A 15,553-nucleotide genomic window follows, 5' to 3' on the forward strand; every position below is an offset into this window, starting at 1 on the left:
CTGATAGGCCTTCCTTAGGTCTGAATCGATGCGCCTATCCAATGGAAAAGTTAAAACCTGAAGGTTCTAGTTCTTCCGCCGAATCCTCCGATTCCTCGTTGTCTCCAGGGGTAGTGACCCTGAGGTGGCCACTACAGCCCCTGCGGCTGATGGGCCCGGAAGAATCTGCTCCGCAGGTTGCTGAGATGGAGATGAATGCATTAACTCTACTAATGAGTCCTTGACCACTTTTTTTATTAGGTCAGTCACTTGCTGTACCTCCGTCTGCTCCTGCTCTGCATACCCCCGAAAAACAGTCATTGCAGAGTAGTTTATTTATCATGGGGGTTGCCCCACATGCCTGGCATTTTTTGGACTTTTCCCGCCTTGGCGGGCTGGGTGAGTGATGTCTTTTAGAGGCTGATTTCTGTGATCCGATCTTGGCTGGGAATGGCTGCTGCAATGACCAGAAGTCCTCCTAGACATCTCTAGACATCTCTAGACATCTCTTGGTGTATAGGGCTGTAACAAAGTAACAGCATAAAGGCACTCTTTTGTTTGAAAAACTATTTTTTTTTAAAAAAAAATTTTTTTTTATTTTTTTTTAGGTGTGTGTCCTTACCAAAGAAAACGAAGGTCTTGATCTGATGGCGGCAGGCTCATAACTGTGGGACAGGCAAGGATCGAAAGACAGCAAAAATAGACACTGGAGTAAAAGAAAGGAAGTTGAAAAGAAAATTTAACACCGGCATATGCTCCTCTAAAGGGAAAATGTGTATTCCCTGCCCTAAAAAAAAAGATTTTTTTTTTATATATTTATATATATATATATATGTGTAAAAAAAAAAAGGGGTAAAAAAGAGAGCGTCATGCATATATGTATATAAAATTATATATATATATATATATATATATATATATAATTTTATATACATATATGCATGACGCTCTCTTTTTTACCCCTTTTTTTTTACACACATATATATATATATATATATATTTATGGCCCAGAGCCCTCTGACCGATACGGATAAGGATGACAAACAAGGTTAACACAAACTCGCTTACTTGAACCGGACCTGAAAGTGTGCCCTGGCCTAACGTAGGGTATACCAAAATAAGGGGGCATACCCTTGATAGAGAAATGAGTAATAAATGAAATGATAATGAAATGAAGTGAAATGAGTACTCGCTCGAGGAGTAAAATGCTTGAGAAATGCCCTTGACAGGGGATGGGTGGGTGGGTATCGCGCACCGGAACCGACGAGGGAGCCAGGCGAACGGGCTGGTTATATACACCACCGGGCTCCACCCATAATTCCAGGCCACCATACTGGCCTTTCCATTTATGGCCCAGAGCCCTCTGACCGATACGGATAAGGATGACAAACAAGGTTAACACAAACTCGCTTACTTGAACCGGACCTGAAAGTGTGCCCTGGCCTAACGTAGGGTATACCAAAATAAGGGGGCAAAAACATACAGGTAGGGAAATGCCTTTATTGATTCAAGTTTGTTACTGGGTGAGCTTGACAAAGGCCTGGGCCATCTCTACTTGCGGATTGGGTATGTAACGGGCGAAACAGGTGGACTTCCACCTACCCAACTTTTTGATAACGTGGACCGGGACCCCTTGGCGGGAGGCAGTTGAAGCCGCTCCGATCCGAAATGAATGTCCGGAGTAGTGAGCCGGATTGAGGTGAAGGATGCCCAGGAGTATCCTGACATGCTCCATGAACTGGGCTGCGTTCAGTGGCTTACCGTGGAATGGCAGAAGCGGGCCAGTTCCTGGTTGATCGGCCAGAAGGGTCAACAAGCGGGTGAGCATGGCGACCGGGCACCAGCGGTTGTTAGTTTTATAAAAATGTATGTCCGTCCCTGGACCGAGCTGCTGCGTCTTGGATACTGCTATATGTAGGATGAAATGGTCTCCGTGCCTGACCAGGTGGTGCTTGCATAGCGTGCGAGCTGAGGGGCTGCTGGAGGTAAACTCGCCTGGCCGCAAGAAGCCGTAGAAGGCCAGGTGTATGGCTGCTTGTATAATGGTACTAGTGTGGAGTCCGAAAGGTGCAGTGGCCAGAATATCGGACATGTTTCTGAAAACGTCTCCTGTGATAGGCAGGCGTTTGAGGGAAGCCGCAGGCTGGCGTTTCTGGATGCCACGCATGACGGCCCGAATGGCGTGAAAAGTGAACAAGGAGGGTTCAGCAGGGTCCTGGAGGGACGTAAAATGTTGTACCCCGGCCAGATATAGTCGGATCGTGTTGAAGGATAACGCCAAGTCCGAGTGGCAATGGGCAATGAAGGCCAGAACTTGCTTGACCCGGGAGGTCTCTGTGGAGCGAGACGTTAAGAAACGGTTAAAGGCCCTCCAGGCTGTTTGGTAGGCCTTGCGGGTATTGTCTGCGAGGGAGTGATTGATGAGTTGCGTTGCGGCTACTAGGTGAGGAGTTAATCCAGGGTCAGTTGAGACCAGTCCGGGATAACTGCTGACGTTGGTCCGGCTCCGGGCACCTGATCGAAAAAGGAAACTAAGTTAAAGCGGGAGAGGGCGTCCGCTGCCCGATTACATTTACCGGGGATAAAGGCACAATGAACATTAAATTGAAACAATAACGAGAGCTGGACCAGCCGCCGCAGGAAGGACATAATCTCCAGAGACTTGGACCTGCCTTTGTTAATGATTTCCGCAGTGGCGAGATTGTCCGTTGAAAAGGTCACTGTTTGACCGGACCAACTGCGGCCCCACGTATGGGCAGCGGCTACGATGGGGTACAACTCGAATAGGGAGGACGTCTCGGTGAAGCCCGGAATAGCCAGTATCTGAGGAGGCCAAGGGGCTGCGAGCCAGAGGTGGCCAAAAATTGCCGCAAAACCTGTAGAGGCCGCTGTGTCGGTCACGACCTGCGGTGACGAGGAGGACACGGAGGGAATGAATAGGGACACACCATTCCAGGACGTCAGGAATTCCTCCCACATGGCAAGATCAGCTATAGCTGCGGGGTCCAGGCTGAGGATATGCTCCGGGTCTTGTGAATGAGACAGTAGGACTAACAGGCGTGATATAAAAGCGCGACCTTGAGGGATGATGCGCATGGCAAAATTAAGCATACCGAGAAGGGACTGTAACTGCCTCTTGGTACAAGTTCTGGTGCGGGTGAAGTCCCTCATGACCGACCTGATGCGGCTTAGTTTATCCGGGGGGAGGCTGGCCTGCATAGTGCTGGTATTTAAGCTGACCCCGAGGAAGGTGATTGCCTGCGCAGGGCCCTCCACCTTGTGCTCAGCAATCGGGACGTCAAGGTTATTGAAGACCACCCTTAGTTTATCCAAATCCCCTGGAAGGGAGCCAGGTGACTCGACCAGCAGGAAGTCATCCAAATAGTGTATGACTCCCTGGCACTGGGCTACGTGCAGCAAGATCCATTCGAGAGCCTGCGCAAACGAGTCGAAGAGCCAGGGGCTACTCTTGGACCCGAAGGTTAGCTTAGTGGCAAAATAGTAGAGCTCCCTCCATTTGATGCCATGCCAGCACCAGAGAGATGGGTGGATAGGAAGGAGCTTGAAGGCGTCCGAGATGTCGGCCTTGGAGAGCCATGTTCCTGTGCCTGACTTGAGAATGGCCTGGATGGCCATGTCTACGGACGCGTACTTAAGGGAGAACTCCTCAGAGGGGATAAGAGAGTTGAGACTGGGGACAGAGGAAGAATAAGGCGCTGACAAATCGTAGACCAACCTAAGTTTATTGGAGAACTTGCCCTTGACAAGCCCAATAGGGCTGACTCGCCAGGTGTTAAATGGGGGCTTCGTGAAAGGGCCTATGATGAGCTCCCGGTCTAGCTCTGCCTGTAATAGCTGGTCGATGGCTTGCACGTCCGTAGCTGCTGACCGCAGGTTCTGGCACTCGTGTGTCAGGTGAGGGAGGGAAATAAGTCCTGTATGAAAGCCCTGAGTAAAGCCCTGGACTAGGTAGGTGGCAAGTGAGGGGGTGGGATGATTGGCGAGGTAGACGCTGAGCCACGACACGTTGACCCGGCTTAGTCAAGATTTCCTAGCCTGCTTGACCTCGCACATGAGCCTGGGATGAGCTCTATTACATCGTGAGCATACATGGAGCAGCCTGCACTGGCTGAAATTGCACGACCCACTGTTGTAGTTGTTGCAGATGGCTGCGCCCCCCAAGGTCTTGACCGGGCGCCCCAGTTTATCCGTCTGCGGCAGGCGTACCGGCGCCGGTAGGGCCTGGGCAGTGCCTGAGGTCGATGGACCGTCTACGGGTGGGGTTGCCACTGAGCTGGCACACCAAGTCGCAGTGTGAGTAGCCGACTGGCAAATGGCACAAAGAGGAGACCGCAGCCCTGCGAAGTGTCGACAGAACAACTCGGTGTCCAAGACACTCCAGTCCGTAGGTGTCTGAAATTGGGAGAGCCTGGCGGCCGCCTTAGCGGAGAAGGAGCGGTGATAGTCATAAAATGCAAAACCGCCGTATTTGTACCCCAGGTCAACTACTACGTGGAGGTAGCGATCCAGTTCCTCCCTCCTGCCGGGGGAGGCCGAGCAGATGACGTCCCTCAGCATGCCGAAGGCCAAGGTGAACTCGGTGACTGAAAGCTTCCTGTCCAGCCTGGGGTCTTTGGCTTTGAGGACCACCGACACGTCCCCCCAAGTGTAAGCTTTATTTTCTGCCAGCTCGTGAATGGATATCAGGAGTGAAGCCAGATTGACGTCCTTTCCCTCTAGGATGTCCTTCCTGATGTTGGCTGATATTAAATGAGAAGGGTACACTACTGGTGTACACCCGGGGGTACCTGCGCTGGTGTTCTCCACTGCTTGTAAAGCTGGTGTAGGAGGAGAAACAACTGGGCGGGTCTCGAGGAGGGCCACCCGACTCTGAACCTCTGACATTGAGGTCGTCAGGGATGACACCAGCGTGTGAAGCTGCGTGATGGAAGCAGCGATAGAGCCCAGGGAGGCCTGCTGGACGCTATCCTCAACCGCGGCTGGGGGAGGAAAAAGGAGCCTGAAGAGCTCGGCCTTTCTGGCTGTAGCTGGGAAGGGTATACCCCTACGCCTCAACTCGGCTGTCAGCCTTGGAATGGTCCATGATCTGAGGGACCTTTGGCTGCCGCTCTCTGAGACGAGAGACGGGGACAAGGGAGCCGTGAAGTCCTCGCTGCCAGCCTGGGACATGGTGGCAAAATCCAGGCTTGGTGAGCCTATTAATCCTAGGGTCCGGGTTTTTCTCCTATACGGAACCTAAGAGGGTGACATGGATTACAAGACTCGTAGGAGACTCCTAAGCAAACATTTTTTTTTCTCTTTTTTTTTTTTTTTTTTTTTTTTAGAGAAGGATACTACCGCTTGTGAGCGTTCCTTTCCCAGAAGATTCTCTTACCTAAGGAGGCACCGTCCGACCCGGTGCAGGTTGGACCTACTGAAAACTCGACTGATCTGAGGAGATGAAGGTGAGTTTGTATGAGACTCCTATACCTGCAGAGAGATGTCTAGCTAGACTTGAAATGTGATGGAAGACATAATTGAAACAAGCTTCATAAAAACGAGCAGACAACTGAATTTAGAATAACGTGCATATGGCGACAGAGACGTGACTTGGTTGCGCCGCAGATGCAAAATTTCCTTTCCTTCCCTTCCCCATTTTTTATTCCTTTTTGTTTCTAACGCAACTTGCACATAGAACGTGGGGCTCAAGCGAAGGTGGACCCTGCCACGTGGAGCTCAGGCAGGGGGGTGAACCCCGCCGCGTGGAGCTCAGGCAGGGGGGGGGCCTGCCGCGTGGAGCTCAGGCGGAGGTGGAGCCCGCCACGTGGAGCTCAGGCAGAGAGGGGGGGGGGGGGCCTGCCGCGTGGAGCTCAGGCGGAGGGGGAGCCCGCCACGTGGAGCTCAGGCAGAGGGGGGGGGGGGCCTGCCGCGTGGAGCTCAGGCGGAGGTGGAGCCCGCCACGTGGAGCTCAGGCAGGGGGGGGGGGGGGGGGGGTCTGCCGCGTGGAGCTCAGGCGGGGGGTGGCCCCGTCACGTGGAGCTCAGGCAGGGGGGGGGGAACCCCGCCACGTGGAGCTCAGGCGGGGGTGAACCCCGCCGCGTGGAGCTCAGGCAGGGGGGGGGGGGGGGGGGACCTCGCCGCGTGGAGCTCAGGCAGGGGGGGAGCCTGCCACGTGGAGCTCAGGCAAGGGGGGGGGTACTGGAATGAGGTGTAGCAGCTGGGCGCACCAGAACGAATCGATGCATAAGGAATGCGATGGGATTCGAGTTGGAGCGTAATAAGTGACAGAAATGATATGCCATGACAAAGACTAGAATCAAGGACCATGCTTGAACCTGCGAGTGACTCAGTCTCTGGAGCATGTACAGAAATGAGGGCGAACCTTGGGGCACTTCGAAGCGAATCGGTGCGTTGGAGATGCGACGGGATTCGAATCGGAGTGTGGTAAGTGACAGAAATGATAACATGGTTAGAAGTGGCAGAAAAAGAAATGATTCGACATAACCGACTGGCAAGATTGAAATGACTGCAATGATTGACATGGAAAGAAATGACCTGACGGACATAGTACAAACGGTATGAAAATGATTTTTTTTTTTTTTTTTTGAACAACCTGAGATTGACATTGCCCGAACTGCTCAATTTAGCGTGACAAGCAGACAGCTGTGCTTTCGAAACGGTTCGATCGATTCGAACACGACGAAATGAGTCGTTCGGTTTAGCAATGACGTGCTACGAAACGAAGTGCCTGTCGGCACGAACGACAAGTACCGAAAAGGTGACAACGACTTCTTCGAAGAAGGGGTAGTGACATGAGGTATTAAGACGTTCGTGTAACCTAAGTGAGTGGTTCGTGAGTTCAAGAATCTAGTTTACGTGACTTAATAACACATGAACGAAAAGGGTGCCGAAGCCCTACCTGCGACAGCCGGCCCAGACGTGTTGTACGACAACGGAAAATTCGATTTAGAGTATAGCGACTCAGACGGCAACCAGACGGACGCTGACGAACGACAAGGCTTTGTCGACACGAGGCGGACGAAAACGTGGAACTCACGAACCCGGCTCACTGTAAAGTCTTGTGGATAGTCGGCCCTTGATTTCTGACGTATCAGAGATCGCGCACCGGAACCGACGAGGGAGCCAGGCGAACGGGCTGGTTATATACACCACCGGGCTCCACCCATAATTCCAGGCCACCATACTGGCCTTTCCATATATATATATATATATATAAATAACCATCATATATACATAGAATAGTATTTTCCTCATGGAACCTACAAAGACAAGTCTAAGGCCGCATACACACGGGCGGACTATCGGTCCAACTAAGTCTGTCAGACAATCCGACAGACAGTCCGTCCTACTTTTGAATGAACGGACTTGACCACTCACGATGAACAGACAGTCCGTTGAAAGCTTGTGCGATGACGTGTACAGCATGTACGACGGGACTAGAAATACGACGTCCAATACACTGCAATGCAACCTTTGGCCGTGTAAATCCTTTCTGAGCATGCGCCATACTTAGTCCGTCCAACTTGCCTACTCACGAGCGGACTGTCCGCTGAAACCAAGTTTGGACGGACAATATTACGGAAATTCCGAAAGACTTAGTCCGCCAGACTGTCCGCTGAAAAAGTCCGCTGAAGCCCACACACTAGCGGATTGTCAGACAGTCCGCCCGTGTGTACGCGGCCAAAGGAATTGCCACCTTTTAATTAAATAGAGCTTTCTTACCCAGTACAACAGAGGGGTAGATCAGAGCAAAGGGAGGATTTGTACTGCTTACAGCCTAATGATTACTAACTCTCTAGCTGACTAAGTAAGACTAGAGAGTGCGAGCCGCCTGCCCCCTCTCTCTCTTGCTCCACCCCCCAGTTTCCTTCCTCCATTGAGGGAAAGCAGTAACATGCTTTCCCTCAAGCAAAATGGCGGCAGGCGCCTCCGTCCTGCCCGCCAAACTGCTTAGCCAATACGCTGACAGCCCAGCTAATAACGCTGCCTTCCCTGCGGTGCTTCGAACCTGGTGCTCGCTCATCCACTACAACCACCAACGCTGAAAGAGAAGGGAGAGTGAAGGAATACAAATAAAATATAAGGGAGACCAAGGTTATGAAATAGGCACGAGAAACAGCCTTATCTGTCCCACCGCCGATGCCAGCTTAGCCTATCATGCAGGACCATAAGCTCCAAGTTTTGGACAGTTGCTGCTGCCCCAAAAGACCCTCAGAAGGGGCTCCCCTCTTATCAGTGCTGTTAGCAGCCCAAGATAGGGGACTGCGTCTGGGAGAGGCCTGAACCCAGATGAAAACTGCACATGGCAGAGGTAAGCACACGCACACAAACTATCCATCAGGTATGAGGAAAAAAAGGAGAATGCTGGTGGAGGGGAGAGTTGTCACTTTTTTTACATATTAAGTATCTTGGGGGGGGGGGGGGGCTCCGGGGCGGAGCTTATCACAGGTATGCTACCATGGAGGCACCAGGAAAATATTTGTGTGAAAAAAAAAACAATTATATAAATGTTGTTTGTGTACAAATTAGTGATTTTTTTTCGACAGATGTTGGCTCAAACTTATCTTGCATGCACACGGTCACACAAATGTTGTCGGAAATTTCGAACGTCAAGAACGCGGTGATGTGCAACACGTACGACAAGCCAAGAAAAATTAAGTTCAATAGCCAGTGAGGCTCTTCTGCTTGATTCCGAGCATGCATGGAACTTTGTGCATCGGAATTGTCTATACACGCTCGGAATTTATAACAATGGATTTTGTTGGCAGAAAATTTGAGATCCAGCTCTCAAATTTTTGTTGTTGGAAATTCCGACAGAAAATGTCAGATGGAGCCTACACACGGTCAGAATTTCCTACAAAAACCTCACATCGAAAATTTGTTGTCAGAAATTCCGACCGTGTCTACGCAGAATAATTTTCCCAAAATGTCTATTGAGCGTACTTCAGCACTTACCCTCTCATACCTCATATGGATTTGTCATTTAATACATATCAGACTTTTAGTGTAAATTAAAACCATGTACTGTACATAGATTCCCTGTATCCAGGTGCGAAAAAAGTGCCAAAGGCCTGCAGGTGGGTAGGATAAAATTGATGGAAAAAAATCAGATAAGCAAGACCGCCTGTGGAGGGCTCCCCTCCACCCCCTCCCAAATCGGAAACCAAACCACTTAATTTGGCCACATAATCCTCATCAAAATGTGGCACAGGTACATTGGCAAAGCCAGGTCTGCAAAAATACTGCATTCCCACCCCCCACTCTACTCATGGTCCCCATCACAGTGCCCTGGACCTGGAGATAGTGGGATCCTTCAAAAACAAACGTATTGTGTTTTAGCACAAAAACAAGTGGAACCAAAAGAAATGTATCAAAATCTGAAGTGACCATTTTATTCAAAAAAGTTTTAAGTACGGGAGGTTAGACAATTGAGGTGGAGCCTTTATACTCCAGCATACCTCACATGCATCTAATGATTTACTTCTGTCAAAACAGGGACGGCCACACATGGATAGAAATTTGGATGGTCACTGCTGAACCAGTTGACTTTCAATTCATCTATGGCTATCTTAACAGTTGAAGTGAAAGTCTAGTCACATTCTAACTTTACTTAAACCTGCTCTCACCTCCATTCTAAGCCTATTCTAACTACCCTGTAAAGGAAAGGTGCCTATACTCACCTATTCTGAAGTCCACTCACATGATCGGGTCCCAGCAGCGGTGTCAGTGTAGAGGAGAGACAGCGGCATGGGCTTACAATGGGCAATCCGTTGTCGGCTGTCCCTCCTCTATGCTGAAGTTGCCGCTGGCAGCTGATTATGTGACCGGACCAGAGGGCCCTTAGAATAGGTAAGTATACAGATTTTTCCTGTCACATGGTAGATAAAACAAACTTGGAATGGGGGTGGGAGTAGGTTTAAGTATAGTTAGGATATCACTGAACTTTTACTTTAATGCCGCGTACACACGATCAGAATTTCGGCCAGCAAAAGACCGATGAGAGCTTTTCATTGGAAAATGCGACCGTGTGTATGCTCCATTGGAATTTATCGCCTGCCAGCAAAAATTTGAGTGCATGTTCTCAATTTTTCTGACGGAAAAACTTTTTATCGGAAATTTCGGAACGTGTGTATGCACTTCCAATGCGCAAAAACTCGAGAACATGAGATGTAAGCTTTTGGCTACTGGGTATTGAACTTCCCTTTTCTAGTCCCATCGTACGTGTTGTACGAAACCGCAGTCGTAATTTAGTGTGACCGTGTGTATTCAAGACAGCTTGAGCAAAATCCCATCAGTATTCCATCGGAAAAACCATCAGAGCTTTTTCTGACCAAAATTCCGATTGTGTGTACGCGGCATAACTCTTCAGAACATCTTTCAGGGGTCTCCCCCGTCTTCCAGTATCATTACTGGTGCACAAAGGTTTAGCAAAATACTTTTAAAAATCTGCAGGGGCAACAATCTCCAGGCATAAAAACACACAGGGTAATGAAACTGAGATGTTAGAAAGGAGTAGAAAAGTGGGTAATGGAATGGGGAGAGGGGGAAGTACTACTTAATACTTACGGCAGCAGTAAAATGGTCGTACCATTTTCTGAAGAAGCTCTCCAATGACATCACTTTGTGTCATGTTTGATGTCCTTCTGTTTGGTTTGAATTATGTGTAGGAAATTTTATACAGTTGAAATACCCATATAACCAACATATTGCTGACTGGTAACTGTATGGGGTCTAATATCTGCAATGACAGTATTTAGTATATGAATTTCTTTATTTCACATGCCTTCATTTATATTTTCTTCCACACTCCTGTCAAAGAAAACCAATCGGCAAACAAAACCAGAGGAAACCCTACTAATCATTCAGAGGAACCGCTTCTACAAATCCAAGAAAATAGAGGTATAGTGGCTTAATCAATATAATGTCTCTTCAAATTGTAACACACTAGGGTAGCACTGTCCTAGGTAGGTTCTAGAAGAGAGTATTGTTTTTGGGCCTCTTTGCTTAACAGGAAGATTGACAGGTAAATTTAGATGCTCTCTGCCTATCAGGGAGCAGGGATCCATTGATGGGGTCTGCTCATGGTGCTCAGATACTGCTCATGTTGTCTGAATGTTTTACACTGGTCCAATAGAACGGGACATAATGGACAGTGGGAGGAAAATTGACAAGTGAGAGCATAGGCATAGTCACAGCCCTGGCTATTGGCAGAGGAAAGTGCCTCGGTGCATGCAGGGTAACTGTATATATGCCAAGGGAACATGTGTTTGAGGTCTTCGGCTGGAGAGTGGGGTCCCGGAGGGAGGGGCGGCTGCCCCTCGTCTGTACAGGCTGCCAAGTGGCCTCGGGTGGTCTACCTGAGAGCCTGAATCTGAGTAAAGCTGCAACTCAGATGTCCTGCAGAGCTGACTGGAAGGGAGACACACTGGAACGGTCCTGATTCTGCTTACTGTGAGTACAGACCTATGTCATGGGGCCTGTCCTGTGGCTGATTAAGGTGGTAATTAAACTCACTTGGTGACATATCTGAATTAAATTAGCCTCAGAACCTGTGTAATTCATATGTGTTTATGTTTAAAGGGATGAGGTGGCAAATCTACCTGTGAGGGCCACCCAAGTTCAGCTAGCAGAGTCATTGGATGGGTGTCAGCCAAAGGGGATGCTAGTGAATGTTCTGAAGATAAAATAGTCTCATCAAGTCTGCTGCCAGAGCAAGCAAAAGACGTATGTCTCCCATACCAGGACAGTATGGTATAGCAGAGAGTCTGCTACCACATTCATCCTGGTGAGGCCAAGTGAGAGTTGTCCTCATCTGTAAATAGTTCCAGTTAGAGCATTCAACTATTCCCTTCTCCCATCCAAGTTCCAACAATAAATACCAAAAAAAACAAACCCACTGGATTGATTATTGGATAACGAGCGGATGAGAGTACGATTGGTTGTGTGAAAACACCTAGTAACTGGCTGCAAGGTAATCCGAGGAAGGCCCAGGTAAGTTCACACACAGCAATCCCTATGGGGGCAGTGCTACACCAGTTACTTGGATAAGCCCAATAGAAGCCCCTTAATGATAAACACGAACGTAGTGACATACTACGAGAGTATAAAGAGGAAGTTCATTTTTTGAGCGACACCCTTTGGGCCCCTTCTGCTAATTTCGTGTTAGTAGTTCGGTGAGCGTTGATTCCGATCATGCGCATTTGTACTTTCGACTTTTGTGTGATGATCTCTGCACTGCCCATCCGAAAATCAGATGCTGAGCTGTTGGTCACCAAAAATGTACTAGTCTACTCATCCAGATTTTTTCTGACGAAAAAGTGAAAATGGGTGTCGAAAGCACCGTACTAACAATCCGAAAATCGACAGACAGCTCGTCTTACGAATTTTCCCATCTGATTTTTCTATCGTGTGTATGGGAAAAGCTAAATTTTAGGCAACGAAATCCAAATCAATAAGAATTCAACTACAGGTGAGTCTAATTATTCATTAACCACTTCAGCCCCAGAGGATTTGGCTGGCCAAAGACCAGAGCACTTTTTGCGATTCGTCATTGCGTCGCTTTAACTGAAAATTGCGCTGTCGTGCAACGTGGCTCCCAAACAAAACTGACGTCTTTTTTTTTTTGACAAATAGAGCTTTGTTTTGGTCGTATTTGATCACCTCTGTGGTTTTTATTTTTTGTGCTATAAACAAAACAAGAGCGACAAATTTAAAAAAAAAAAAAAAAAAACTCTCCCCAAAAAATGTATAAAAAAACATTTTTTTTCCCCTCAGTTTAGACTGATATGTATTCATCTACATATTTTTGGTTAAAAAAAATAAATAAATCATAATAAGCATTTGATTGGTTTGTACAAAAGTTATAGTGTTTACAAAATAGGAGAAAGTTTTTTTTTTGTTTTACTAGTAATGGCGGTGATCAGTGATTTTTATCATCGCTGCGACATTATGGCGGACACATCGGACACATTTGGCACTATGTTTTTGTTTTAATTATAGTCTTTTGATTAAAATGCCAATTTAGTTTTAGTCATATTTTAGTCATCTGAATTTTTTTAGTTTTAGTCGTATTTTAGTCGACTAAAATAGTATTAATTTAGTTGACGAAAATATTTTAGTCAATGAAATCAACACTGGTACACGCTATCATTTTCATTAAAACCAATCAATATACACATATTAAGACGTGCAGCAGAATATATTTTGACCAAAATTTAAGAAGAAATTTGATTTTATTTTTAATTTTTTATTGGATATGTTTTCTAGCAGAAAGTAGAAGAGGTTTTTTTTCTTCAAAATTTGGGGTCTTTTTTCATTTATATCGCAAAAAATAAAAAACCCAGTGGTGATCAAATTCCACGAAAAGAAAATTATATTTGTGTGAAAAAAAAAAGCAATTATATAAATTTTATTTTTGTACAAATTAGTGATTTATTCTGACGGATTTTGGCTCAAACTTGTCTTGCATGCACACGGTCACACAAATGTTGTCGGAAATTCCGAACGTCAAGAACGCGGTGATGTACAACACGTACGACGAGCCGAGAAAAATGAAGTTCAATAGCCAGTGCGACTCTTCTGCTTGATTCCGAGCATGCGTGGAACTTTGTGCGTCGGAATTGTCTACACATGCCACAAATGAATTTACAACAACGGATTTTGTTGGCAGAGATCCAGCTTTCAAATTTGTGTTGTCGGAAATTCCGACAGAAAATGTCTGATGGAGCCCACACACGCTCAGAATTTCCTACAAAAAGCTCACATCAAAAATTTGCTGTCGGAAATTCCAGCTGTGTGTACACGGCATAATTATCACAAAATGTCTATTGAGTGTACTTCAGCACTTACCCTCTCATACCTCATATGGATTTGTCATTTAATACATATCAGACCTTCAGTGTAAATTAAAACCATGTACTGTACATATATTCCCTGTATCCAGGTGCGAAAAAAAGTGCCAAAGGCCTGCAGGTGGGTAGAATAAAATTGATGGAAAAAACATCAGATAAGCAAGACCGCCTGTGGACACTGGAGCCCTCCACCCCCTCCCAAAATGGAAACCAAACCACATAATTCGCCCACATAATCCAAAATGTGGCACAGGCACATTGGCAAAGCCAGGTCTGAAAAAATACTGCATTCCCACCCCCCACACTACTCATAGTCCCCATCACAGTGCCCTGGACCTGGAGATAGTGGGATCCTTCAAAAACAAAAGTATTGTGTTTTAGCACAAAAGCCAGTGCAACCAAAAGAAATGTATCAAAATCTGAAGTGACCATTTTATCCAAAAAAGTTTTAAGTACGGGAGGTTAGACTATTGGTGTGAAGCCTTTATACTCCAGCATACCTCACATGCATCTAATGATTTACTTCTGTCAAAACAGGGACGGCCACACATGGATAGAAATTTGGATGGTCCCTGCTGAACCAGTTGACTTTCAATCCATCTATGGCTATCTTAACAGTTTAAGTGAAAGTCTAGTCGCATTCTAACTTTACTTAAACCTGCTCTCACCTCCATTCTAAGCCTATTTTAACTACCCTGTAAAGGAAAGATGCCTATACTCGCCTATTCTGAAGTCCACTCACATGATCGGGTCCCAGCAGCGGTTTCAGTGTAGAGGAGGGACAGCGGCATATGCTTACAATGGGCAATCCGTTGTCGGCTGTCCCTCCTCTACATTGAAGTTGCCGCTGGCAGCTGATTATGTGACCGGACCAGAGGGCCCTTAGAATAGGTAAGTATACAGATCTTTCCTGTCACAGGGTAGATAAAACAAGCTTAGAATGGGGGTGGGAGTAGGTTTAAGTATAGTTAGGATATGACTGGACTTTTACTTTCGGCCAGGAAAAAGACTAATGAGAGCTTTTCATTGGAAAACGCGACCGTGTGTATGCTCCATCGGAAATTTAGCTGGTCGATTTCTTGCAAGCAAAAATTTGAGAGCAATTTCAAATTCCGATCGTGTGTATGCAATTCCGACGCGCAAAAACTCACGCATGCTCAGATTCAACTACAAGACAGAAGCTATTGGCTACTGGGTATTGAACTTCCTTTTTCTAGTCCCGTCATACGTGTTGTACCTTACCGCGGTCGGAATTTGGTGTGACCATGTGTATGCAAGACAGCTTGAGCAAAATTCCGTCAGTATTCCATCGGGAAAACCATCAGAGCTTTTTCTGACCAAAATTCCAATCGTGTGTACGTGGCATAACTCTTCAGAACATCTTTCGGGGGTCTCACCTGTCTGCCAGTATTACTACTGGTGCACAAAGGTTTAGCAAAATACTTTTAGAAATCTACAGGGGCAACAATCTCCAGGGATAAAAACACACAGGGTAATGAAACTGAGACGTTAGAAAGGAGTAGAAAAGTGGGCAATGGAATAGGGAGAGGAGGATGTACTACTTAACACTTATGGCAGCAGTAAAATGGTTGAACCATTATCGGGTGAAGCTCTCAAATCACTTTGTGTCATGTTTGATGTTGTTCTGTTTGGTTTGAATTATGTGTAGGATATTTTATACAGTTTAAATACCCATATCACCA

General features: G+C 46.9%; 1 protein-coding gene across 2 annotated transcripts in view; it reads left to right on the forward strand.

The window, feature by feature from the left end:
• Positions 1-15,553, forward strand: part of LOC143923720 (uncharacterized) — a 104,782-nt gene that overhangs the window by 50,874 nt on the left and 38,355 nt on the right. The window contains exon 7 of one of the 2 annotated variants that reach the window (XM_077447531.1): positions 10,819-10,899. The exons of the other annotated variant lie outside the window; for it this stretch is intronic. Within the exon in view, the coding sequence (XP_077303657.1) occupies positions 10,819-10,899 (81 nt within the window). The remainder of the gene's footprint in view (positions 1-10,818; positions 10,900-15,553) is intronic. 2 annotated transcript variants of the gene reach the window in all.

Source organism: Lithobates pipiens, unplaced genomic scaffold (genome assembly GCF_037356315.1).
Source record: "Lithobates pipiens isolate NorthernLeopardFrog02 unplaced genomic scaffold, aLitPip1_a1.2 Scaffold_22, whole genome shotgun sequence".
In the NCBI taxonomy this organism is placed as follows: Eukaryota; Metazoa; Chordata; class Amphibia; order Anura; family Ranidae; genus Lithobates; species Lithobates pipiens.